The sequence below is a fragment of the Falco punctatus genome (assembly GCF_963210335.1).
Source record: "Falco punctatus genome assembly, chromosome: Z".
NCBI classification, from domain to species: domain Eukaryota; kingdom Metazoa; phylum Chordata; class Aves; order Falconiformes; family Falconidae; genus Falco; species Falco punctatus.
Window position 1 is genome coordinate 11,811,840 of NC_137586.1, and position 25,599 is coordinate 11,837,438.

The 25,599-nt window shown below is 56.2% G+C and overlaps 3 protein-coding genes across 5 annotated transcripts; all 3 read left to right on the forward strand.

Moving 5' to 3' along the window:
- Window positions 1-125: 125 nt before the first annotated feature.
- Window positions 126-16,970, forward strand: GBA2 (glucosylceramidase beta 2). 3 transcript variants are annotated; one of them, XR_013924830.1, is made up of 17 exons: window positions 126-376; window positions 4,389-4,480; window positions 4,698-4,813; window positions 4,908-5,126; window positions 6,413-6,652; window positions 7,029-7,131; window positions 9,309-9,462; window positions 9,742-9,867; window positions 9,970-10,154; window positions 10,499-10,603; window positions 11,238-11,345; window positions 11,718-11,869; window positions 12,020-12,126; window positions 12,281-12,423; window positions 12,736-12,851; window positions 13,919-14,307; window positions 15,749-15,873. XR_013924830.1 is itself a non-coding variant. In XM_080371806.1 (17 exons), the coding sequence occupies exons 1-17, from the start codon at window positions 192-194 to the stop codon at window positions 16,251-16,253; spliced, it is 2,571 nt and encodes an 856-aa protein (XP_080227932.1). In that variant the 5' UTR covers window positions 140-191; the 3' UTR covers window positions 16,254-16,970. The 3 variants fall into 3 exon arrangements, 2 of the variants coding, with proteins under 2 accessions (XP_080227933.1, XP_080227932.1); XM_080371806.1 differs by lacking the exon at window positions 13,919-14,307 and adding an exon at window positions 16,026-16,970 and having other exon boundaries at window positions 140-376; window positions 15,749-15,940; XM_080371807.1 differs by having other exon boundaries at window positions 13,919-15,887.
- A 2,989-nt stretch (window positions 16,971-19,959) lies between these two features.
- On the forward strand, window positions 19,960-21,312 carry LOC308056432 (avidin-like). Its single transcript, XM_080371814.1, has 4 exons — window positions 19,960-20,116; window positions 20,186-20,396; window positions 20,783-20,903; window positions 21,181-21,312. Exons 1-4 carry the CDS (start codon window positions 20,045-20,047, stop codon window positions 21,224-21,226), a joined length of 450 nt encoding a protein of 149 aa, XP_080227940.1. The 5' UTR covers window positions 19,960-20,044; the 3' UTR covers window positions 21,227-21,312.
- Window positions 21,313-21,343: 31 nt separating this feature from the next.
- Window positions 21,344-24,983, forward strand: LOC308056430 (avidin-like; the record flags this gene model as incomplete). The annotated part of the gene is made up of 4 exons (XM_080371810.1): window positions 21,344-21,694; window positions 21,933-22,143; window positions 22,582-22,702; window positions 22,772-24,983. 4 exons carry the CDS (start codon window positions 21,344-21,346, stop codon window positions 22,803-22,805), a joined length of 717 nt encoding a protein of 238 aa, XP_080227936.1. The 3' UTR covers window positions 22,806-24,983.
- Window positions 24,984-25,599: the final 616 nt, after the last annotated feature.

The following is a 25,599-nucleotide window of genomic DNA, read 5'->3' on the forward strand; positions in this document are numbered from 1 at the left end:
ACGGCGCTCGGGACCCACTCGGCAACGCTCTGTCGGGCGGCCAGGGGACCGCAGGTGGCGTCTGCGGCGGGGCGGGCCCGGGTGTTCGGACGCGCTCGGCGGCGCGCGTGGCGCCGTGCCCCGGGGGCGGGGCGGGGCGGGGCGGGACGGCGTGCACGGTGAAGAGGGCGCGCGCGGGGCGGGGGGTGGCGATGGCGGCGGCGGAGGCGGCGGGGCCGCTGATGCAGCGGTACGAGGGGGCGGCGCGGGGCCGCGGCGTGGCGGCGGCCGGCTGGCGCGTCTGCCTGGCGCACCGCTTCGAGGAGCCGCGGCAGCCCTACGGCGCCGCCGACGTGCCGCTCCGCGACGTCCTGCGGCACGTCGGCCTCGCCTTGCGGTACGCGGGGTGATGGGGGGGGGGGGGGGGAACGGCGGCCGGGAGCATCCCGGGAGGGGGGAGACGCGGGGGTTGTCCTGGGCGCGGAGGCGGGGGAGCACCGCGCCGCACGCCAGGCCCTCGGCGCTGCAGGCGGCTGGGCGCGGGGGAGCACCGACGGTGTCCCCTCCCCGTGCGCGGAGGGCAGAGTACGGCGGGTCACGGAAGGCCGCGGGCCGTAGGGCGCCGCTGCCCGCTCCGAGCCGCCGGCTGCTGGCGGCCTGTCTGGCGCCAGCACTGGGAGCGCAGGTGCGGACTGGGCGAAACTGGCTTAGGGGTAGTACCCGCCGCTGGGGTTCCCCAAAGCTGAGCCGGAGCCGGGAGGGCTTGGGCCGCCGCTGCTGGGGGGAGCGGGGGACCCCCGCCCGCCCCCGAGGCTGGCTGCCGGTGCCTGGTGCCGCCGCATCCTCCCCGGCTGGCGCCGGGCGCTCGGGCCCCGCGTAAGGCGGCCGTCGGTAGGCGCGGGTGAACCCGGGGGTTAACCGGGAGCATTTCGCAGTGCCACAGCGGGTTTGGGAATGGGGACTTTTGACTTTGCCTTGGGGTGAGCTGGAAGTAGTAGGAGAAAGGCGTGTGGGAAGCAACGCTGTTATTTCAGCCTTCAACACTGCCCGGGTGGTGTTTGCGTACCCGTCAGGCTGAACGCTTGAACCAGTGGCAGTGTGATTTGGGTCCCTCTGCTTGCTTTGTATCTCCTGCCTCCATTTTCTGAGCTCTTTTCCTGCTCTGTGTGCTTGGAGGTTGCTGCTTGCAGGGCTGGTTCCGGCAAAGCCTGATGAAGGGGGTAGATAGCTGACAGCTTCGGGGTGTGCGGCATGCTGGTCTGACCTGAGACATTCCGGTGTGAGCCTGGGCATCAGGGAGGGGAGCGTGTGGGTTCTGCACGCCCCAGATAAAAGCTGCTGGAAAAGCTGCCGTAGCAGGTTGGGGATAAGCTGAGCGTGTGGGAAAGGGTGAAATTCCGGTGGGGTGAGTGGGGAGGAGAGGTGATGGCCTCTGTGCCAGCCTGGGGAGTCTGGGGTCTCAAAATGGAAGTGGTTTGTGTCAGCCATAGAAAAAGGTTTTAAGGTTCAAATGCAAGTAGCTAAAAGCCAAACCACTGCCTCTTCCCCTGTGCAAATTTAGGAGGTAATTCAGCTGTCATCTCAAAATACTCGTGCAGGGCAAAGCTTTCTTGCAGAAAGACTCCAGCCTAGAAAGCTGAGTGGAATAAGTGCCAGGATGGTGAGAAATACCTGCATGAGTCTGAATTAAAACCTGAGGGCAGTGGTGTTGGCTGATGAAGGGCAGCTAATGCAGGGATGTGAGGATGTGTGAAGGCTGTATGCTCCTGGCATTGGTGGGCACCCATACGTCTGCCCGGCAGAGGCAGCTAGCTGATGGAAATCTGGGTGCTGGTGCTGCAAGAGGAGCCTGTGGGCTCAGTCCTGCAGCATGGCACGTGGATCTGAACCTCTGCAGCTCTGTAGGTTGCCATGCCCTCTCCCAAGTGACCCATGATGAGCAGCACCCCACTCTTGGGAGCACCCGTGCCAGGGATGCTCTCAGAACTAGGTATGGCTTAGTGCATCAAGAGCAAGTCACCTGCAGGTGCTTGTACCTCCTGAGGTGGCTGGGAAGGCCTTGGGATTGCTGTACGCCCTCAGCTGAGGAAGCTTAGGACCTGCAGAGAGGAGCCACCATGTCCTGTGTTGACATGGTGGTATGTTGAGTTAAACCTCTGGCGGATTGGTGTCCTCTCCTGCAGCCCTGCTGCAAGTGGTGTGGCTGGGCATTTTAATAGCCCTGGGGTTGGATTTGTGTTAATTGGGGCTCTTCGGGTAACTCCTTCATGGCAACACCCACAGCTGCACATCTGGAAAGAAAAGGTCATCCAGATGTTTGGGCTGCAGCAGATGCTGGGGCAGGAGGAGGTGCAGGCAGGTTTCCACAGAGGTGGCTTGTGTGCCCTGGGAGAGGGTCATGGCATGGATCTGAATAGCAGGGTAATGTCTGGACAGGTTTTAATCCTACTGCCAGTTTGAAGGGAAAAATACGCCCTCAGAGCCTGGCAGGGCTTTTGGTGCTGCAGAATATGAAGACTTTCTCCTGATTTTTCTGCAGCCCTGGCAGAGCTGTTAGTAGCCAGCAATTAGGCATCGACGACCTTCTCTTGGCTTGAGTGATTTTTGGGAGAAGCTGGCAGGGGAGGGGTTTGCTCTTGAGATGGCAGAACAGCTCAGGCAGTGGCTGGCTGTAAATCCCAAACCTTTCCTGCTATGTGCTCCTGGAAAAACTGCTTTTTGAAATCCCTCCATTACCTCCTTTCCAAGGAGCTGGGATGCCCCGCTGTGCTGTGCTGTGGCTGCTCCACCTGGGCACCTTATTTCCCATCAGCAGAAACCTGCTGGGGAAGCAGCTGGGTTGGTTCCCTGATGCTGGGTTAAAATAAAATAATTTCCTTGAGAGTGCGCACACTGCCAAAACCTCACCTCAGCAGCATAAAGCCAGGGCTGTCTCAGCTGGGAGAAGAGCAGTTGCAGCAGATGTAGCTCAAAGATAACAGCAAGCTGTGATTTGGGAATTCAGGGTAGTTGTGCAGGACAGGCTGGTTCTTGTGGTGCCCCGGACGTCTGCAGGCAAAATGTCATTAAACAGTCAGATGTCAAGGTGCGTATGTAGGAGTGGAGAGTGAGCTGCTTTCAGGTCCTGTGAGACTGCAACCCAGAAAATACCACCCTGAGAGGGATTTGAGAACCTTAGATGTTGGTGAATAAAAGTGAATGTCCGCTGACCACGCAGCCAAAAAGGCAAGTGTGCGTTGTCCTTGTTGGGAAGGAGTGTATAGGAGCAGGGGGTGTCGTGGAAGAGCCTCTCCCTCTTGCTTCTGGGCATACATGTCCCAGGGGGTTCGTGTTTACCTGTGGTGGCCCATCGCCTGGACTCTCCATCCTCTGAGCCATTGGAGTGGGACAGGCTGTGTGCTCCCAGCAGGGTGGCTTTCTCCTCTTGGCAGTATGGCATTGGTGGCTGCAGGTAGCTGAGGGACATTGCACACCATGGGGGCTCCAGTGCCCCTGTCACCCACCTGGCACCTGGGGCTGTGGAGCCACCATTTGGGTCTTGCCTGTTTGTTCGCTGGGGGAAGTTCAGCAGCTTCTTCTGGTTTGGTGACTGGTTGCCATAAGCTAATTGTCTCTGTATGGAAAATTTAACTTGGGGCTGTTCATTAGCAAAAACCAGTCCTTTACAAGCGCTGACTCTGAGCCCAGCCCTGCACCTCTTGCCTGGAGTGGTGCTGGCACACCCGGCTGCAGGTGTGCCCCTGTTTGGGCGTCTCGATTACTGGGCCTTTGGGTGAGAAATTATCTGATAGGCACTGCCTGGCTGTGCAGCCAGTGTGCAAAGGTGAGTCCCCAGGATCCTGGCAGCTGCAGACAGCAGGTGTCACCTCCTCCAGGGCAAGGCTGCCCTGTGCCATCTGCCCCTGGGGATGTGGCACTGGGATGTAGCAAGCTTGTGTGTGACAGTGGTGACACGGGGGTGGAAGAGCAAGGCTCGTGTCCCTGGTGCAGCATATGGCTTCTCTGGGCTTATGCCTCCCCTCTGAGACCTTCCTTAGCAGGTCATGCCCTACCAGGCACGGAGGTAGTGGTGGCAGCGATGGGCCCTGTGTGCATTCCCACTTCACGGGTGACTGGGAAAGCCTGCTGCTCCTACATGAGCTGGGAGCCCTGCTCTCAGGTATCAGAGCACTGTGTTTTCATGCTGTACCCTTGCAGGCAGCCCTGAGCAGCCTGAGTTCTGCCTGCTTGTGTCCCCTGGCTGGGACGTGCTGCAGATAGATGGCAGGGGCTGCCACCCCACGCGCCCTGGGGCACAGGTTCCCATAGTACATCTCTACAAGAGGGGCAGCTGCAACGGGTGGTGGTTATGTCCTGCCCAGTGACGGTGACGCCTGCTCCTGTCTTTCATACCTCTCTTTCCTTTGCAGATACTTCAGGTGGTGGTACAAGAAGACACGCATAGAGAAGAAATCTGCCTTCATTGACCTCTTGTGTGCTGTTCCTCTGCAGCAGATCTATGGTCAGCCTCCAGTTTGGGCACTGGGGTGGTGCAATGCCCAGTGTGCTGCGTGGGTGGGGATTCACGTGCGGCCATCATGATGCTGGGGGGTGGCTAGGTCAAGGAGCTTCTGCTGTGCGGGCAGTGCAGAGGGGCCCCTGGAGCTGCGTGGAGGGTCACTGAGCCAGATCCTACAATGTGGGGGAAGAGGGGTGCTAATTTCTGGTGTCTTTGCCAGGGTGCCCGCTGGGCGGGATCGGGGGAGGCACCATCACCCGTGGCTGGCGGGGCGACTTCTGCCGCTGGCAGCTGAACCCTGGCATTTATCACTATGAAACTGTCATCGCCAACCAGGTAAGTGCCATAGGGTCTGCAAGGGGTGCGAGCAGCCTGGGTCATCTGCTCTTGGGCTTATCTCATCCCCTCCATGTGCTTCTCTCTTACCTAGTTCACGGTGTGCCTGCGTTGCAAAGGGCAGACGGTTTACCAGCAGGTCTTGTCTGTGGAGAGACCCAGCACCCTGCAGGGCTGGAACTGGGGCTACTGTGGCCGCTATGCCTTCTACCATGCCCTCTACCCCCGTGCATGGATGGTCTATGAGCTTCCGGGGCAGAATGTGGTGCTTACTTGCCGCCAGGTCTCTCCTGTCATCCCCCACGACTATAAGGTGAGAAGGTGATGGCTCCATGCTGGTTGTAGCCTGTCCCATGGGAGCACCGGGCCGTACTGTGCTCTGCCAGCACAGCTGACATGGAGCAGGTTGGCAGGGATATGGCAGAGTTGCCTGCATGGGAAGGGGGGAAGGATTGGCACAGCAGAGACCGGAATGTACTGTGTGATGCTTGGTGTGCCCTGTTCTGGCAGCAGAGGCTTGGAGCTGGTGAGTTTTTGATCCCTGAGCATTTCCTGCGGCATCCAGGGAGGCTGCAGTAAAGGAGTTCCTTGCCCCTCTTGTCAGCATTGCCTGAAGACAACCAGGCTTTGCCACCTTGTTCTTTTCCCAGCCTGGTCTCTTGTTGTAAGACCCTGTCCCTAGTGCCAGCTGCCAGGTGTGGAGCAGCAGGACCCTGGAAGGCTTTGCCCCTCCTGCAGCAGTTGGTGCTGGAAGGATTATCTCTTTGGTGGGTTATTTTGTGGGTGTTTTTTTTTTCCTTCTTGTGCTTCTCTCTGGCAGCTGCTCTTTTCCCCTCTGACCTTTGCTTTGACTCTTTGTACTGGTTGTTCCCTGCCTTTGGTTTTGTCCCATGGCCACCTGAGCTCCTGTCCACCCGGAATAGCAGGTCCAGAGCTGTTGCCTCGCTGCCCAGAGGATCCAGTGGTAGCATTTTGGGAAACGCTCAGCCTGTACTTGTGGGTTGGTTTGTCAGCTGGGTGTTCCTGAGAGCGTTTTAGCTGGCTTTTGCCTGCCATCTCCAAAGGAAGAGCTGCTTACTAGCTGGGCTTTCCCAGCATTTCCCCCTGTCTCTGCTTAGTGATGCTCCCAGGCAAGAGGAACCTCCACAGCAATGCGGAAACTCGCAGCAGGGGATGCCTCACTGCTCCCACATGCTGCCTTTGCTCACTCCCAGCCCTGGGCAAGGGCGGCAGGCTGTGCTGCTGACATGCCTGACCTTCTGCTTACCCCAGTGAAGCATGTGAGCCTGTATCAGCCTGTTGAGTAGAGGGTGGTGAGACACCCGTCTGAGCCTTAAATGTTGCTTTTCCATCTGTGTCTTGTCCAGTGGGGGGTTTGCTAGCCCAGGGCTTATGATCTAATTTTGTATTCCCTGCCCCCAAAATTCCTCTGCTCCCACTGCTACTCCCCAGCGTGGCAACGGGCTCTTAGATTAAGTTATTATTAGTGCACTTACTCCGTTGCATCCTGCCCAGTTGGTCTGCCAGTGGGAGCGGTGATGCTCCAATGGCTAACTGTGGAGCACCAGCCCTATATGCAGTGTTGTCTGTCTCTACCAGGACTCCAGCCTGCCGGTGGGAGTGTTCATCTGGGAGGTGGAGAATGGGAGGAATGAGGATGTGGAAGTCTCCATCATGTTCAGCCTGCAGAATGGCACGGGAACAAAGGAGGACAGGAGCGGAGGGCACTGGAACGAGCCTTTTGCCTTCGAGAAGGAGGGCGAGCGGGTTGCAGGAGTCCTGCTGCACCATTGCACACACGTGAACCCCTTCACCCTCGCCATTTCTGCCAGGGAGAAGGTAAAGGGCTGGCACTGGTGTGGCTCCAGCTGGGGGTGTTGTACAGCCCTGCTGAATGTAGAGGGGCTGCTTCCAGGCAGCTGGTAAAGGATGGGTGTGCAGTGGGTCGGGGATGACACTGGTCCTCAGCACTTGTCTGACCGCTGGAGCAGGAGCGGTGACATGACTTTTCTGAGGACACCCTCTTTGAGGGTGTTTGTCAGGAGAGAAGTTGTGGGTGAAGCTTGCAGGACAGCAGTAAGTAGGTTTGGAGTTAGCATTGCTGGACAGCATGCAGGGAGTGAGTGTGGGGTCCCAGAGTTGTTGGGAGTGGGGGGAGCAGCTGCATCTGCCCCTCAAAAGTACCAGCCCCTGATGATGCTCTTCCCTTCCTTAGGCTGACACGGGAGTCACCCACCTCACAGCATTTAATCCTGTGGCATCGGGTAGAGAGGTGTGGCAGGACCTCCTGCAGGATGGCAGGCTGGATTCACCTGCCGGTGAGTCGCTCCATCCTCCATGGGATGGGTGGAGGGGGAGCAGGGGGAATGGGTGGCCACACTGATTGTGGAGCACCAGGCATGCAAGCAAGGATGGATTTTCCTTTCTTCTGGCCACATTGGTGCCATTGCAAAAAACCTACCAGTGATGCTGTGGCTTGTTCCCAGCTTTGGGCTGTATCCAGATTTCCTATTGCTTGTCACGCTGTCCTTGTTGTGGTTTTCCAAAAGCTGCTTGCACCACTTTGGGGCTGTTCTTGGCTATGTTAATGGTACATGCCAGTATCTTGTTAGTCTGTGTAGGGCTGCACTCTGAGTTTGAGATTTTTCCTGAGTAGCTAGGGTGATGCCCAGCCATCTTCCCTGAGTTCCCATTGCCAGATCTGCAAGCTGGGACCCATCATGTTTGTTCTAGTGGGCATTTAGCAGTCTTTGGAGTTTGGTGCTGCCATCACTTGCTGTCCTTTATTAATATATCAGTTCCCTGAAAGTCTGTGGTAATACCTTAGCGCTTCTGCATCATCCTCAGTTGTCTGCTCACTCCCTTGGCAGAAGCCTCGTAGCAGTGTGGCCTCCCAGCCCTTGCTGCTGACCTGTTACTGCAATAAAAGGTGACATCTCTGCCAACTTTTGAACAAGAATGATGCTGACAAACTAGTGGTACTGGCACTGAGTCTTCGCAAGAATTCACAGCAAGGTCAGGGTTGGAGGGCACCTTTGGAGTTCATCCAGACCAACCCCCTGCTGAAATAGAGCAGACTGCTGAGTTGCATCCAGGCAGGTTTTGAATGTCTCCAGAGAAAGAGATGCCACAACCTCTCTGGGCAGCCTGTTCCAGGGCTCTGTCACCTTCAAGGTGAAGAAGTTCTTCCCCAGATTCAGACGGAGCTTCCTGTGCTGCAGTTTGTGCCCAGTGCCCCTTGTCCTGTCGCTGGGCACCACTGAGAAGAGCCTGGTCCCGTCCTCTGGACATTTGTCCTTAAGATACTTGTAGACATTGGTAAGATCCCCTCTCAGCCTTCCCAGGCTAAAGAGGCCCAGCTCCCTCAGCCTTTCCTCACCAGCCAGGTGCTCCAGTCCCCTGATGGTCTTTGCAGCCCCCACCGGACCCTCCCCAGCAGTTCCCAGTCCCCCCTGAACTGGGGAGCCCAGCACTGGGCACAGCACTGCAGGTGGGACCTCACCAGGGCAGAGCAGAGGGGGAGGATCCCCCCTCGACCTGCTGGCCCCGCTCCTCCTCATGCCCCCCAGGGTCCCACTGGCCTGCTTGGCCACCGGGGCACACAGCTGGCCCACGGGCAACTGGCTGCCCACCGGGGCACGCAGCTGGCCCACGGGCAACTGGCTGCCCACCAGCACTCCCAGGTCCTTCTCCGCAGAGCTGCCCCCCAGCAGGTCACCCCAGCCTGTGCTGGTGCCTGGGGCTGTCCCTCCCCAGGGGCCCCTGTTGAACTTCATGAGGTTCCTCTGCCCGACTCTCCAGCCTGTCCAGGTCTTGCTGAATGGCAGCGCAGCCTCCTGGTGTCTCAGCGACATTTCTTGAAGCTTAAATTATGCAAAGTGTTTACAGAAATATTTCCGGAAAACTGAGTTTCCTGCCTAGATGTGCTCAGCTCTCCAGGCTATTGGGATGTGGTTTTCCTTCATACATGCAAGGCATTATCATAGTCAGGATCTGTACTTCTGTTGAAGTTGTTGCTTTAATGAGTTTACCTGATGCACATGTCAGAACCAGCATATAATTATCCAGCTGCCTCAGGGCTTTTCTTAAATCCGGGCACAGTTCAAGCACCCTGCAGAAAGCTGGAAACGATGACTGTCACTAGAAAGTCACAGTGTCTCTGCGTACATTGCAGATACAAAGTCATGGGATGTTCTGTCCCTCCCACACATGCCTGGTGGCTTTTCCTGCCAGATTTGTTCCTCTGCTTTGATGGCTTGCTTTTTTAACCCCTCCGCCCATGACAGGTATTTTTTCCTGCTTGCAAAAAGCGGTTAACTCACGTGTGGTAATGTCTTCCCTTCAAACCCTGGGGCTGTGCCCTCCAGGTTGCAAAGGGCTGGTGCATGCCTTGTCTCACCCCCCTCAGGGTGTGTGAGAGCATCAGTTACCCTCCCACAGGGCTTCCTTGGTCACTTGTGATTTTTATTTCTTTTTTCTTTTTCCCTCCTGGCAGGTAAAAGTAGCGTGACAGAGAAGGGGGAAGTGACGGCAGCAGCAGTGTGTGCCAGCTGCAGGGTGCCTGCCCAGGGGCACAGGACTCTGGAGCTGGCCCTGGCTTGGGACATGCCCTGTGTTCACTTTGGCTCCAGGGAGAAGCTGCATCTCAGGTGGGTGGGTTGTCTCCAGTGGGGCTTGGCTCGTGTCCGAAGCCCCCTTCTCCCTGCATCCAGGCTTGAGTGCTGTCTGGGGAGCCTTGTGCCACCTTCTCCCTGCAGCCATAGCCCTGCTAGCTCAGAGGGGACCCTCTCCCCAGTGCCTGCTCCTCAATGCCCCTCTACTAGCAGTCGTATTACTCTGGTGTTCAGTATAGTCCAGCCCCTTTCCCAAGACTGGGTGGGCTTCCCAGCCTGGGCTCACAGCATACTCACCAAACCCCCACTTGGCAGGCGGTACACCCGTTTCTTTGGCAGCAGAGGTGATGCTGCTCCTGCCCTGTCGCATCATGCCCTGACACACTATGAGGAGTGGGAGAGGAAGATCGAGGCGTGGCAGAAGCCCATCCTGGAGAACAGGTAGGGTAGATGAGAGCACCTTCCTGATGGCCTCATTGGGCTGACCAGAGCAGGAGCATTACTGCCTCGGCCACTGTGGTTGAGTTTCCCTCTTGCCCACAGCCAGCTGCCTTCCTGGTACAAGTCGGCACTCTTCAATGAGCTGTACTTCATGACGGACGGGGGGACCATCTGGGTGGAGCTGCCCCCAGACTGCTGTGCCGAGGACCTGCAGGGGCCGGCGGGGGCTGGCCTCTCCCACCTGCTCCCTGTCCTGCGGGAGTATGGAAGGTTTGCTTATTTGGAAGGTAACTTGCAGGGACGTGATGGATGGTCCCAACTCACCCCCTCCCTGTTGCTGTCATGAGGTGTTTCTATCCTGCCTTTGGGGTGCTTTTCACACCCTGAGTAGGGAGCAGCACTGTTCCCAGCAAAACCCCTTGCAGGACCAAGCCCTGTAGGACATGGCATGAGGTCTTCTCCAGACCCCTGGGTGCTATATGTAGAGAGTAAAACCCGCTTTTAACAGGAGCCCCTGCCTGTGCTGTGAAAGAGCCCACCCTCCTGGGCCATATGGGAGAGAGGACCTGCCCCTCCTTTCCCTTCCCTTTGGCAGGTCTCCCATCCCTCACTGTCTCCCTGGTCCTTCCAGGCCAGGAGTACCGGATGTACAACACCTATGATGTCCACTTCTACGCCTCCTTTGCTCTCGTCATGCTGTGGCCCAAGCTGCAGATCAGCCTGCAGTATGACATTGGTGAGTGACCCAGGAGATTCTGCCTTGATGCCTGCTGATGTCTTCAGCTAGGAAAGAGACAGGATTTGGGAGCAGCATCTGCCACAGAAATCTGTGCTGTAGAGCCAGCATCCCCCTCTAGCCCCTCTGCTGGGCCCAGGATTTCCAAATGCCCAATCTTGCTGCCAGTCACTATCTCTCTACCCAGTACTGGGGTGCCTTCTTTGCCACACTGGGGGTGCTGGCTCTGCCTGCCTTGAGCGAGTCCCTGGTCTTACCAGTTCTCTCTGCCCCTTGCACAGGAGTAGCATGGAGCTGTTTGCAGACCCTAATGCTTTGGGGTGGGCTTGGAGGCTCCTCGGTGGTGGCCCTTTGCTGGGCTGCTGGAGGGCTGAGCCCACGAGGGTTCCAGCCTGGCCCTGGGTGTTGCCACTACCTTGAACAAGGGGGTGGTGACAGCTGCGTGTCCCCTGCTTGAGGGGAGGCTGGGAGCAGCCTCGTGTCCTCTCAGCCCTTTGCAGAGGACTATGGTCTTGCAGCCAGAGCCCCGAAGGGCAGCCAGGTGTGCTGGTGGCCCTGCCTGTGGTTGTTCTTGGAGCTTGCTACTGCAGTGCCTGCTGCCTTTCTAATGTCTCTTGCTCTGTGTTCTCTCCAGCTGTCACAGTGGTGAATGAGGACATCCAGCCCCGGCAGTACTTGATGTGTGGTCAGACAGCCCAGGTGAAGCTGAAAAATGTGGTGCCGCATGACATTGGGGACCCAGGTGAGGGGTCTGGCTGGGTCTTCTCAGGGGCAGAGGAGGTACAGGGCTGCTCATGCAACTTTCTGAGGGTAGTTACTTCCCAGGCTGTGGGAAAGAGGTATGGAGCATGGAATGCACTGTTTTCTTAGCTGGGAATAACAGTCTTCAATGGTTTGGGGTGGTAATGAAGACCATGCTGCATGGAAGCTGTACAGTGGAGATGGAGGGAAGCTCAGCAGTGCTGGGAAGGCTGCTCTGGATAGATGTGGCACAGGGTGCAATGTATTACTTTAGTGCTGTTTTGATCACAGCACCCTTGGGACCTTGCTTCTGGGTAGGAGAGGGGACATTTTTTGCTTGCTGCCCTGCTGTATCCATGCTGTTCTTGCTTAGGTGATGAGCCGTGGCAGCGTGTCAATGCCTATCTGATGCATGACACTGCCAACTGGAAGGACCTCAACCTGAAGTTTGTGCTGCAGGTGTACCGTGACTACTACCTGACACATGACTCCTTGTACTTGCAGGACATGTGGCCAGTCTGCCAGGTAGGTACTAGGAGGGGATCAGACCATGGGGCATCCGTTTTCCCCACTTCCTTTGGGAGCTGTGCAACATCCCAAGAGGATGGATGCTCCTGAGCAGTGTGAGGGACTGCCAGGATGCAGGGGCTGTGTGACCATGTCCTGCCTCTCCAGGCTGTGATGGAGTCAGAGCTGAAGTTTGACACAGATAATGATGGGCTCATCGAAAACGGTGGCTTTGCTGACCAGACATATGACGCTTGGGTGGTAAATGGAGCCAGGTGAGCAAGGGAGGCAGGTGGGGGTTGAAGATGGGGGACATGGGGTGGGGAGGAGGCTCAGAGCTGGAACTCTGATCCCTGTCTGTTGTGGGAGCTCTGTGCAACCTGTGAGGTGTCCTGCATTGCTGATGCTTCTCTCCTTTGGTTCCTGCAGCGCCTACTGCGGTGGGCTGTGGCTGGCAGCTGTCTGCATGATGTGCAAGATGGCAAAGGTGCTTGGGGATGCTGAGATCCAGCAGAAATACACAGACATCCTGTCCAAGGGCAAGGAAGCATTTGAGAGGGTGCTCTGGAATGGTGAGTGCTCCCTAGTGGGGAACCACACTCAGCTAGCTGTGTGTCCCTTGGGAAGGGGATGGCTCCTCCTAGGGCCACCCAAGCTTTGTAGGAGATGGGGGAAGGAGGGGAGGTGCTATACCTGCAAGTGGAGGGGAAAGAGCAGGTACCAGGGAGGGAACAGAAAGGGTGTAATGATCTGGGAAAGGAAGGAGAATGAAGTCTTCTGAAAAGAGCTGATGTGCCTCTGCCTTGTGGGAAGGACTGTAGGAACAGCACACATGAGCCAGGGTCCTAAACTATCAATTTTAAACTGTTTCCTGCCTTTTGCAGGGAAATACTACAACTATGACAGCAGTGGGAGTGACACTTCCAGCAGCATCATGTCAGACCAGTGTGCTGGGCAGTGGTTTCTTGGCGCTTGTGGCCTGGACCAAGGGGAGTTTGAGGTAAGAGAAGGGGTATCCTGATGTGGGTGGGGGTGAGACAGGACCTGCAGCAGGAGGACAGCAGAAGCAGGGCTGGTACATGGTGTAGGTTATACACTGGGGGCTGGTGTGGGGAGCTCCAGCCTGCTCCCCCACAGTGGTGCATGCTTGGATGGAGGCTGTTTGGCTGCGTATCAGTGCAACCTGCCTTAAACCAAAATTTCATGGAGAAGCCATGCAGCAGGGGTGTGTAATTGCAGTCAACTCTGGCACGCTTGGAGGAAGATCCCACTGGGGTTTGTTCTCTGCAAGATGCTACTTGTTTAAAAATGGGAGAAGGTGTATAAAACTTTCCATGTGTTATTTGCTGCCCAGTTTGAAGTCCTAAATGAATACCTGAAGGAACTGAGGCTTATTTGGGGGCCTAAAGTCTCTTGCTCCTCACATGCAAGAGAAGAATTGGCTGAAGACTCCTCTTGTCTGATGGGATGTTAGGAGCAGCTGCTGGTGGTGCAATACCTGGAACAGGGCTGGGAAGCAAAGAGCCATGTGGACAGTTGTGAGACCAAAGATCTCTGTGATGGTGATGAACAGGCAAATGCTTTGGCTGACTGAAGGAAGGAATGAATTTTGTCTGTGTGAGGGTGATGGACCATTTTACTGTCTGTTGGTATCAGAGGGGAGTTTCAAGTGACCTGAAGGGAGCAGTTTGTGCTGTACGCTGTGGGATTTAACGAGAAACAGGTGCCTGGTCATGCCCTCCTGTATTTATCCTAGTGTGGGTTGCTAGAGCTTGGGGTTTGGGGCTCAGGGACTGGGACTTGGGCAGGATCTGGCCCAGACCTCATGCTGTAACACCCTGATATCCCTTCTGGGGGGGGGAAACGGTCTGGTGAGCTTTGAGCTCCCCCTGAAAGTGGGACTGGTGAACTTCTCTCTTCTGTTACTATGACCATCAAGGTTTTTTTGGTGGTGTGTGTCCATACCTGCTGCCCCTATGCCCCCCACCCCCATGTATTTTGGTCCCTTGCCTGGCTGGCAGCCCTCCTGTTTGTAACCTCATTAATGCACTCTTGCTGCATGCACAGGTCAGTAATGAAATACAAAGTAGGAGAAGCCTGTGACTCCAGTCCTGAAGAAACTGCCCTGAAACCTGCCAGAGATGACTGCTTCACACTACCCCTCTGCTGACTCCTGCTTCCTAACAGCCCGTGGGCTTATCTCCAGAGCCACACCAGGAAACATGAGTGTGTCAGATGCTTGGCTTCAGTGTAGATTAAAGGAATCTGCCTTTCCTTTGAGTCTGTCGGAGCTGTCTGGTTGGACTGCCCAGGTTCCCTTGACAAGCTCCTGCCTGGTGTCATCACACCTTCTGCTTCCCCTGGCTCTGATGGCACCAGACTGGCAAGAAAGGTCTGGCGTGTCCCTGGTCTGTGTTGATGAGCTGGGAGCCATCTGGCTCTTCTCTTTCTTTCAAGTAGGTGTCGTCGTTGCTCCATGGCATTGCTCCTGATCGTGGTCACTCTGCAAAGTTCTTGTTATGACTTACTTGCTGTTAGGTGGTGGGCTGGAGAGGAGCCAGCCCTCCACTTGCAACATCACTGACTCTTGAGCTTTGCTTTTCTTTCCGAGGCAGTAACTTCTGCTGCACTGACACTTCCTAGTTCTATTGCCAATAATGAAAGTGACACAAAAGCTTTATTTACTTTCGCCTGTGCCCAGAGGCTTTTCATCTTAATGCAGTCCTCACTGCATTGCTGCTCCACTGCTTTTTATTTGGCTGGCAGGTGTTTTCGTGCTCAGGTGGGGTCGGTTCATTTTGGTTATGTTTTGTTTGTGAGTTTTGGGTGGGTGTTTTTTTTTTTTTCTTTTTCAGCAAGAGCTTATTCAGCATGATACTTCGGTCTGTTCTTGTAACTGTTTTGAGTTCTTTGTCTTGAGTTTGTTTTGGTCTTATGCTCTTGTTTTTGAGCTCTTAGCTGTGGTTTGTTGAACAATCTCTTCCCTTATTGGAAGGGGAAGGTGTCTAATTCCTCCCTGTAATCTCCTGAAATGTTTATGCATTGGGCACTATTGGTTTTGCGTAAGTTTTTAGCTTTCATTTGGGGTAAAAGTTTCAAATCTCTCCTACCAGACACAGATAACCATCAAGCACCCTGCACACATCTCAGTTTGACCTCTTCATCCCTGCGCTGCCCCTTGTCTCACCTCAAGCTCCCCTTGGTCCGGCCACAAACTCTTGGATTACTGCCAGATTACAAAATTGGAAGGATTAAAGTCCTTTTGAAATCACTCAAAACTAAGCCCTGTTTCTGTTTTTCCCCTGAGCTGAATTCCCCACCTCCCTGCCCCCTACCAAGATTCCCAGCAGTTACCCAAACAAACCAACCAGTATCCACAACATTCATTTTGCAACTGCAGTATGCATTCTGATGCCATCAGACTGGCTTTGCCATAATCTTTCCCTTTGGCAGGAAGATACCTCCAGTGTCACTGATCCCAGACCATCTTTTGGCCACCTCTGGCCAGTGTCCCATCTCTTGAAGGCATTGCAGTGCCCCTTGTAGCTGGTGCAGATGGGCTGAGGGAAAAGTATAGTGGTCTTGGCATGAGAAAGTCTGGACCTCAAAATGAGCTATTGGCCTCCCCAGGAGGAAGGTGAAATGCAGTTCATCGTGTCTTCTGTTGAGCAACTGCCTCTTTTTTTTTTTTTTTTCTTTTTTTTTTCTTTCTTCAGTCTATGTGGGAAAGAAGTGCTTTTACTTCCTCCTTTTTTTTTCCAAGATGGCTATTTACCCATCAAGCAGCATTGACCTCTTTCTTACGGAAAGCTTAACTCTGCTTGCTGGGCACCCAGCCTGAGGGGTCTGCATGAGCACTGAGCCCAAAACCTCCTTCCTCTTACTCTCTCCATGCAGGTCTTCCCCAGGAGTCATGTCATCAGTGCACTGAAGACCATCTTTGAGAAGAATGTCATGAGCTTTGCTGGTGGCACCATGGGAGCAGTGAATGGCATGAGACCTGACGGGGTGCCTGACACCTCTAGCGTGCAGTCTGACGAGGTGTGGATTGGTGTGGTCTACGCCTTGGCTGCCACCATGATCCAGGAGGTGAGTGGTGATGCTGTGCCCCTTGGCACATGCCATCTCCTTGTGCTTGGTGGACATGTTGACGGTCATCTTCCATCTGCTGCAGGGGCTGGTGGAGGAAGGCTTTCGTACAGCAGAGGGCTGTTACCGGACAGTTTGGGAGCGGCTGGGGATGGCTTTCCAGACACCAGAGGCCTATCGGGAGAAGAAAGTCTACCGCTCGCTGGCTTACATGCGACCGCTTAGCATCTGGAGCATGCAGCTGGCCCTGGAGCGCAGAGCTGGCTGGGCACCAGCACCTGTGCAGTGCCCCCAGGTCCCCATCCACCCTTGAGCCTGGTGCCACTGAGCAGGGCAGCAGGTGCACCGGGGGGCTGGGGGGGCCTCAGCTTCTGGACAGGAACACCTCTCTCCCCCTCTTTGATAATACTCGCATTGCTGTTTTCCTTCCCTACCTCCACTACATGCCCTTCACCTCAGGGGGCTTCCAGCCACTGATACTGAGCACGAGGCAGGACCAGTGGTGCAGGTGATGTCTCCTCGGAGAGGAGAGGGGTGGGATAAGGAGGTGCTGCTGGAGCCTGTGCCTCCCCCTCCCCATTGCTCAGGACTCCAACCACCTGCAGGCCCCCCAGCCATCCTCAACCAGAGCTGGTCCCTTACCCACAAGCACAGGAGACCTCTCCTGCAGTCAGTGGGCTGGATAAAGTGGGAGCTGGCCTGTAGGGCAAAAAAATGTGTGGATGTATGTGTGTTTGAGGATACTGGACTGGTGCACGCAGGCACGTGGATGCTGTAGTAGTCCCTCCATTTCGCAACACTGCAAATACAGACTGGCTCTGCCCCAAGGCAGCAGCCCCAGCAGAGCCTGTGGCAGATACAATCGTCCAGGGAGCCCTGGCTCCCCAGCCAGTGACAATCGGAGCCCAAGCAGCAGGTCCTGGTCTGGTACCGTGGCACCCCTCCCTGCTGGTGCCAGGGGTGGGCAGTGGAGTGTGTTTCAGAAGACAAATCATTTGAAGTTCTAAATAAATTTGTGCAGCTGTCTGTCCTTGTGTGTTTTCTCTGCCATGGGGACAAGCGGGAGCAGGGAGCCCTTGTTACTTCCCATATTCATCCTGAGCTGGGCATGCAGGGAAGGTTAAGCCCTAATTACAGGCTTGTTCTCATGGGGTCTTGCTAACTGGAGCAAGATGTTGCTTCACCTACCCTAGATATGATGGCAGATGAGACATAGCCCTTGCTGTCCCCTGCTGCCTGTGAGGCAGGGGAAGGCAAGGAGCCTAGCATTCCTCCTGAAAGGGCCTCTGTGGCTGGCTCTTGGCCAGATCGTGTCCCCGACTGCCGGGGGCTGCATGCCTCGCTTCCTTTTCCACCTTTCTCTGCCAGCACAGCAAAGGCTGCACCTGCCTAGTTTGAGGGTGGGAGGGGACCATGCCCCCAGCATTGTGTCTCTACCTGATTTAGAGCTTTTTGCTCTAAAACCCTAACCTAATCCCGAAGTGCTGTCAGGGCTGGGTGGGAAGCAGCCTGTTTTCCCTGCTGTGACCATGTTCCACTCCCCCTGCCCTAGCCCTTGGCTGTCCTGGGAGCTGGCAAAGGCAGGGCATGGCTGTGGCGGCCTGGTGCTGCCAGGCGTTGATTAATGGCCTTTTCTTTGCTCCCTGGGAGAGCGTTCCTGCATCCGCCTGGCAGAAGAATCATGTTACCTGGGAAGGGCAGGTTGTCCCGGATGCAGCCCCCCTGGACCAGCCGGTGTTGTCCTCCCATGGCAGAGCCCACAGCCATGGAAGGGGGACCAAGATGCTCTCCCTTAAGATCACGGTGGGGAGGCTGGAGGGGGATGGGGCTGTCAGGGCACCAGTGCGGCTCACCTGGGCTGCCTGCCTCCATTTGTCTTGTGTTCTCAGCCACCAGGGATGGTGACTTCTGAATCCAGCTGGCAAGGGACAAAAGCAGGTGGTGAAGCCAGCACAGCTTCTGAACAGGATATAGGTTTTATTGCTGTGACTCCTCAGCATCACTTCTTGACCCCAGGCAACAGGCTGCCTGCAGACTTTCAAAGGTTGGGGTGCTCTGTCTGTATCAAGGGGATATTCCTGCTCTTTTCTTTTGACTGTATCACCTCACTAACTCCTGTATCTAATAGGCTCTGCTTTCAGAACTTCTGTGCGGGAGTATGGCTGCAGGCTGGGAAGACAGGCCATGGTTAGAGATATGCTTTTCTCTAACGTTTGCCTGTACTACTGTTTTTCTAGGGCTGACTCAATCCCAGTGTAAGCAGCAAGTTTTATTATTCAGTAACCCTTTCTTCTTATTCATTAACAGACATACGTGAATTTCAACCGTAGCCCTGCTGACTTTGAACTTTTTCAGCACTTTCTGCTTTGGACTTCTTCCCTGCCTGCCCATTTGCCCTTGCCCACTCCCTGCTGTGCTAGGGCTCAAGAACAGCATTGCAAGATTTAGCCATGGTAATGATTGCCAGCCCTGAGCCACTTCACTCATTGCCCTTTGGAGGATGCAAACCCCACAGAGATACCTCAGCTCCAGACAGCACCAATATTTTTTTGTGATGCTAAAATAAGCCTATGGCTGTAAATATGTTGTGGGCTGCGATCAGCAGCAGTGCCAGCATGGAGACCTTGTGTTGCCCATCCCTATGGCCATGGAGTCTGTGCAGGAGCTCGGCAAACCAAGGGGATGGCAAGGGGATGGTGGCAAGGCAGTGATAGAAAAGGGGTGATGAACAGAGGGTGATGGCAAGGGGGGTGGTGGCTGCCCCTCCTGCCCCCTGCAACCTTCCCAGAAGAACTGTGCTCATTATCACAAACTTCAGCCATGCTCCAGGCAGCACCTGCCTGCTGAAAAAACAGCCAAAAAACCCAGCAGCTCTGTGGAACAACCTACTTTGTCATGCAGTTAATCTATAAAATGGAGGGAAGCAAACACTGGGGCAGAAATTTCCCACAGGCAGCCAGCTCTCTGGCCAGGGAGCTCATGTGGGCAGGGGCGCAAGAGGGCCATGGGGCTCCTGCAGAGAGGGGAGGGTGGTGTTGAGATGCTGGCAGCAGAAATGCAATGCTCCCCAGCCTGGGTAGTGATGAATTTTACCATGGGAGAGAAAAAGGAGCTCAAATGTGAGATCAAAGGGAAAGCAAAATTTGGGAAGTATTTCTGAGGTGGTACAGAGAGTTGTCTCCTTTTCAAGAAAAGGCACTTTTGTTGGTGAATAGGCCTCCATCAGCTCTTGCTGTCGTGACTGGGGGAATTAAGACGCACATATTTTAGGTAACTGCCTTGAAAATCATTGAGGAATGGGTGAGAAAGTCCAGTGTGAAATGAGCCACTTCTGCTTCCCCAGCCAGCAACTATAACGTAAGGAGAATTATATAAATATGTACTTAAGAGTTATTTAAGAATCCCTGTGTAAATACAGTTTTTGTCAGCACTAAAATGTAACATCCAAGGTATTTGGAGAATGTTTGTTTTTTCATAAACAAAACAATTTCCTTCCAACAAAAGCCAGTTTGTAAAAACAGCAGCAAACCTTCACGCCAGCCCTGTTCACAAGAAGATCAGGTGCTTTGTAGCCTGATCTGTAGCTGCTTCAGAACTGTGGAGACGGACAAAGCAAAGCCTCGAAGGGAGCTCAGTGGTGGTGGGGTTTGCATGAAGATGCTTCGTGAGGAGAAGCAGGGTGAGGCCATGTGCTGTAGCCGATCCTGGAGTGCATTGGAATTAAGGGTCTTTGGCAACCCTATACACCCTGGGCACAACCATGGGATGGCAAATGGGTAACAGAAGGGAAAACAGCTTCTGAGAGGGGTTTTCCCCAGCTGGGCATCTGTTGTCACTGACTTGCAGCAGACAGGGGCTCCCTGTGAGGTGCTATGGAAGTGTGAGCAGGGACTATTTCAGCAGACGCTTCTGGGAATATCTGCCTGCAACCAACCTCTCGTATTGCTGGGAACTGCCAATTCAGAAACACCCAGATTGCACAACACCCTGGCCACGGCTGCCACCCACAGACCTGACTAATAAAAAGGCAAGGGAGCAGGCACATCAGCAGAGACCTGAAAGGACCACATCCCTGGGTACGCCAGCTGTCTGTCTGCTGCAAGGATGCTGCAAGCAACAGCCTTCCTCTTCCTCTTCAGCCTGGCACTGGTGGCTCCCAGTCTGTCTGCAAAAAAGGTAAGTGCAGGGCTGGGATTCACAGGGCAGGGGGGCTGTGGCACTGATACTGAGTCCCCTCTGCTCCAGTGTGTGCTGACTGGACACTGGATCAATGACCTGGGCTCCAACATGACCATCCTGGCCGTGAATGGAAGAGGTGACTTCAGTGGCTCCTACCACACAGCTGTGACAGCCACCACAAATGAGATCCAGGTGTCACCGCTGCAGGGGTCCCAGCACCGCTCAAACCAGAAGAGCCAGCCCACCTTCGGCTTCACCGTCAACTGGAGCTTTTCAGGTTCTCCTTTCTCAGCTTCCCTGTGGTGTCCCCAGATTTCCCCTGCCCTCCCCTGCAGTGTCCTTGATGATCCCCTGCCTTCCCCTGTGGTGTCTCTGATGCTCCCCCATCTTTGACCCTGGAGGTCTTTGGCTGGTGTCCCCTCCCAGTCCCAGGGCACACAGGATGCACCAGGAGCTGGAGCCTGCTGCTGTCTGCCCATCTCCATGCGAGACCCCAAGCTCTCTAATCCCTCCTGCCTGCTTTCCCCATCACCACTGTCCCCAGAGGACAAGCACAGCCCAGGTCTACTGTCCCCTGTGCTGGGACAGGCTGCAGGGCCACAGCTTAGTGCTGACCTGCCACCCTGGCCATGCTCCCCTCCACCTCCTGCCTGCTCCCCACAGACTCTGTCACTGTCTTCACGGGCCAGTGCTTTGTGGACAAGGAGGGAAAGGAGACTCTGAAGACCATGTGGCTCCTGCGGTCACGTGTGGACAACATCAATGATGACTGGAAAGCCACCAGGTGGGCCCACTGCCCCTTGCCCTGCCCAGGTCCCCTGCACTTCCCTGGGGAGGCCAGGGCTCTCCCAGCCCGTGGTGCTCCGTGCTTGGCAGAGCTGCTGCCAGTGTGGGACTGAGGAGGGGGTGCATGGCCTCCCTGGGGGTCCCACCAAGGTGCAAATGTTGGGGGGTGGGGAGAGGGACGGGGCTGGGTGGGTATTTGGCACTGGGAAGGTGCGTTTGTCTCGTGCAGGGCTGCATTTCCCACCCTTACATCTCCTCCTTCCCTGTCCCTGCAGGGTCGGCATCAATGTCTTCACCCGCCTGCAGTCCCAGAAGGAGTGAGGGTGGCAGTGTGAGGGGTCCCAGGCCAGTGGCAGCACCGAGGGATGCTCCCACCCACCCCCACCCCCACACTCCCACCCACACACTCCCACTTCTCTCAATAAAGCTTTGCTGCAAATGTCCAAACATGTCTCTTGTCGTGTTGTGTCCCCCCCCGACCCCAGCTGCGCTCCCTCAGGCCCCCCACCCTGCCCAGGAAAACAGGACCCTGCTCAGTCTGGCGTGGTGGCCGGTGGCCCGTCTCCCACTGGGGTGACCCTTGGCAAGAGGCCCGGCATGGGTGGCCGCTGCCTGGCTGCAGCCCCCTCTGCTATAAAAGAGGCCGAGCAGGTGCAGGGCAGCAGTGCAGCCGGAGCCGGGGCACCGGGCACAGCCACCGCTGCCCTCGCTGCCACCATGGGGAGCCCCAGCTGCTGCCTCCTGCTCACCCTGGTCCTGCTTAGCTCCTGCGCCGCTGCCACCAGAAAGGTAAGGGCAGCCAGGGGGTGGGTGCAAGACTCCCAGCTTTGCACTGCCCTGCTTTGCCCTACCACAGGAGGGAGAGGTGCTGGCGAAGCCGATGCCCATGCCACTCGTCCCCGCTGCCATACAGAGGGGCCATGCCAGCCTCAGACATACAGGGCATGCATCTCACTGTGTAGGCAAGCTGGAGGGGGGCTGTGGCTTGGCACTGCCCAAGACACCGACACAAGCCCCCTGTCCCCAGTGCAACCTGCAGGGCCTGTGGAGGAATGAGCTGGGCTCCAACATGACCCTCTCAGCCCTGGATGCGGTCGGGACCTTCTCAGGCTCCCACCACACTGCTGTGGCAGCTACCGACAAGCAGATCCTGGTGTCACCCCTGCAAGGCTCCCAGCAGCACACGAGTGCCAAGGGGCATCCCACCTTCGGCTTTACCGTGCAGTGGCAGTTCGCAGGTACAGCAATACTCGGGGCAGGCAGCCGTCCCCAGCCCACGCTGGGAGTGGGGTGCCCGTGGCCCATCCCCCATACCCTCTGTGGCACCCAGAGAAGCCCTGGCTGCGGCCACAGACCAGCGGCACGCACTCGCCCCTGCCGTGGGATGTGGTGGGGCAGGACCGGCTGGGTGTCTGTCCCTCTGGGACAGGTCGGGGTGCGTCTGTCTGTCTGCCCAAGGGACATGGCAGGGGCGATGCCCATCTGTCTGTCCAGGTGATGTGGAAGCAACCTATCTGGGCAGTGTGGCAGGGAGGGCTGTCTGTCTGTCTGTCTGTCTGTCTGTCCAGGGCATGTGGTGGAGGGTGGCTGTTTGTCTGTCTGCCTGGATCAGGTGGCCCAGGTTCCCCTGCCTGGAGGTGCAGGCTCTGAGCCCCCTTCACTCTGAACCCTACCAGACTCCACCACCGTCTTTGTTGGTCAGTGCTTTGTGGACCGCCGTGGGAAGGAGACACTGGAGACCACATGGCTCCTGCAGGAAGAGGTCCCATCCCGCAAGGATGCCTGGAAAGCCACCAGGTGAGCCCTGCCCCTGCCACAGCACCCCGCAGCCCTCCCTCCCCTCCCGCTGACATGGATTCCTCGCAGGGTCGGCACCTCCATCTTTACCCGCATCAAGTGATGGGAACAGAGACCCGAGCTGCCTGCACCCTGATGTCCCATCTGCATCTCCGAGGCTCTCTCCTGCCCATGTCCCAGGCTGGGCTCCCACCTGTTCCTAGCAGCGTGACTGGGAAACACAGTCTCACCTTGCCCTGCTTCCTCCCAGTGCCTCCCAGCAGACTGCTGGCAGAGCCCCCCTTCCTAAAGCTTGCTGCCCCTCCACATGGATCTGAATAAAACTTCCTCTGCCTGGCAGAGAGCTGTGCCCCATGTGTCCCTGGGGTGCAAGAAGCCCCTCTGTGGCTTTGGTCAGAGCAAGGTGGGTATGTATGGTGGCTGGGGGAGGGCAAGGTGGTGTTTTGGGGGTCTGAGAAGGATGGGTGACAAGAGAAGGAGAGCAGCTGGGTAATGCTGTTTTCTGACCATGGCTTCAGGCCTTGCCAGGTACCTTCTTGCCTAGACACCTGTTTGGGGCATCCACAGGGGCCCTGTGGTGGGTGACCCCAGGCAGCATCTCTGGTGTGGAGCAGCAGGATGCCCCATGGTCGGGGGTCAGAGTGAATGAAGGCTGCGTGCAGGCAAGCCAGCACACTCACCTTGTCTCATCCTGCATCTCTGCACCCCAGTCCAGCCTGTCTTCCCATTAAACTCAATTTCCAGCCACTGCTTTGTGGGGGGTGCTCAGTCCTAGGGAGAGGACTGGGTGCCATTCCCCCTAGAGGGGACCACGGTCACGAGCTGGGAGCCTCGGGTGTTGGGGTCGTCCAAAGTCTAGGTTGGATACTGGAGGGACCAGGGGAGGCACCTGGGGCTCTAGGGGCAGCTACTGGGCAGACTGAGTAGCTAAGGCCAGATACTGTATCTGTATATATGTATATATATGTAGATTTGCACTGTATATATGCACATATGCATGTATTTCCCACTAACTGTCTGTCACCCAACTAGCCAGAGGGTGGAACAGGGTAAGTTTCCTATCCAGTGCTCAAATTCACAGAACAACATTGCCTGTACACTAAACTTTATTTTACCAACTCAGCAGCAAAAGAAAACATGCACATCAAACAAGGGCACAATGTCATTTGCACATCTAACCCCCTAACTCACTAATTCGCCACTTCAGCAATTCATGAAGTTTCTAACTCACAAGTTCCCTAATCTTAATGCACAGTTACCAACTCAGGTTCCCCTGAGCACCCCTGGGGAGAAGCCACATGAGCAGGGAAAGGTGTGAAGGGCTCAAGGGAGGGGGCTGCCTGGGGGCTGCAGGGTTGCTGGGGGAAGGCACTGTCAGATAGAGCAGGGACTTTGGGACAGCAAGCACACAGTGCTCTGGGAAAGTGTCAGAGTGTGTACACCATCCTCTTCCTCTCACAGTGTGTCTGCCCTTCCCCATTCTTCCTCAGCCTCTGCTCCCCTCTCTCCTTCCCTGCTGGGCTCTGGGGCTACTCTCAGCCCATGCCTCCCTGGCTCCCAGAGGCTGCACAGACCAGAGCCTGCCCAGGCTACGCCCTTACTGGCCAAGCCCAACTGGTTGATGTACCTGGCAGTCCAGCTTTTGATCAAAAGCCACCCCTGCATCCTCATCCTCACCCCTGCATTCTTGGCTTTATGCCTGCATCCTCACATTCAGCCCTGCGTCATCATCCTTACCCCTACACCGTCATCTTTACTGCTGCACCCTCATCCTCATCCCTGCCTTCCACACCCAGCCTCTCAGTTCAGCCCTGTTGCACACTGGCATTGTTGGCACTGCCCAGACCACGCTGGGCTCATTCTCATGCTCACTCTCCCAAAATGCCAGCTGTGGCTGTCACCAGCACTGTGAGTGTGTCCCCAAATGCTTCTCCAAATGCTCTACGAGGTTAAAGCCTCAGAACCTGAGTGGGAGTGGGAGAATGAGGCTGGGAGCCATGGCAGGCAGAGCCCACGGCAGGTGGGGGGGACAACTCGAGGCCACCAAGAACCACATAGGAATGGGGATAAGGCTTCATTTCTGTCCTTCATCACCCACCCCCCCAGCTGCAAATTCCTGGTCTCTTGCAGTTTTCTAAGACAGTGGCTCTTGCAGTTCATTCTGCGCCTCCAGGCAAGGGAACCTGGGCCACCTGATCCAGGCAGACAGACAAACAGCCACCCTCCACCACATGCCCTGGACAGACAGACAGACAGACAGACAGACAGCCCTCCCTGCCACACTGCCCAGATAGGTTGCTTCCACATCACCTGGACAGACAGATGGGCATCGCCCCTGCCATGTCCCTTGGGCAGACAGACAGACGCACCCCGACCTGTCCCAGAGGGACAGACACCCAGCCGGTCCTGCCCCACCACATCCCACGGCAGGGGCGAGTGCGTGCCGCTGGTCTGTGGCCGCAGCCAGGGCTTCTCTGGGTGCCACAGAGGGTATGGGGGATGGGCCACGGGCACCCCACTCCCAGCGTGGGCTGGGGACGGCTGCCTGCCCCGAGTATTACTGTACCTGCGAACTGCCACTGCACGGTAAAGCCGAAGGTGGGATGCCCCTTGGCACTCGTGTGCTGCTGGGAGCCTTGCAGGGGTGACACCAGGATCTGCTTGTCGGTAGCTGCCACAGCAGTGTGGTGGGAGCCTGAGAAGGTCCCGACCGCATCCAGGGCCGAGAGTAAGGCTTAATTTCTGTCCTTTCACCAGCCCCTCAGCTGTGAATTCTGTCTCTTGCTGTTTGCCTTAAGCAAGCAGCTCTTGTAGTTTACTAAGAGAGCAGCCAGGGGACAGATGACATAAGCAGCCTGCTAGCTGAGCAGTGAAACAGAAACCAAAACAACAGGGTT

Excerpts from the sequence above, each read along its gene's own strand:
- GBA2 (XM_080371806.1), top strand. The coding sequence starts at position 192 with ATGGCGGCGGCGGAGGCGGCGGGGCCGCTGATGCAGCGGTACGAGGGG. Across the intron at positions 377-4,388 it reads CACGTCGGCCTCGCCTTGCG|ATACTTCAGGTGGTGGTACA; the intron begins GTACGCGGGGTG and ends TTTCCTTTGCAG. Across the intron at positions 10,604-11,237 it reads CAGCCTGCAGTATGACATTG|CTGTCACAGTGGTGAATGAG; the intron begins GTGAGTGACCCA and ends TGTTCTCTCCAG.
- LOC308056432 (XM_080371814.1), top strand. The coding sequence starts at position 20,045 with ATGCTGCAAGCAACAGCCTTCCTCTTCCTCTTCAGCCTGGCACTGGTG. Across the intron at positions 20,117-20,185 it reads CCAGTCTGTCTGCAAAAAAG|TGTGTGCTGACTGGACACTG; the intron begins GTAAGTGCAGGG and ends CCTCTGCTCCAG. Across the intron at positions 20,904-21,180 it reads GATGACTGGAAAGCCACCAG|GGTCGGCATCAATGTCTTCA; the intron begins GTGGGCCCACTG and ends CTGTCCCTGCAG.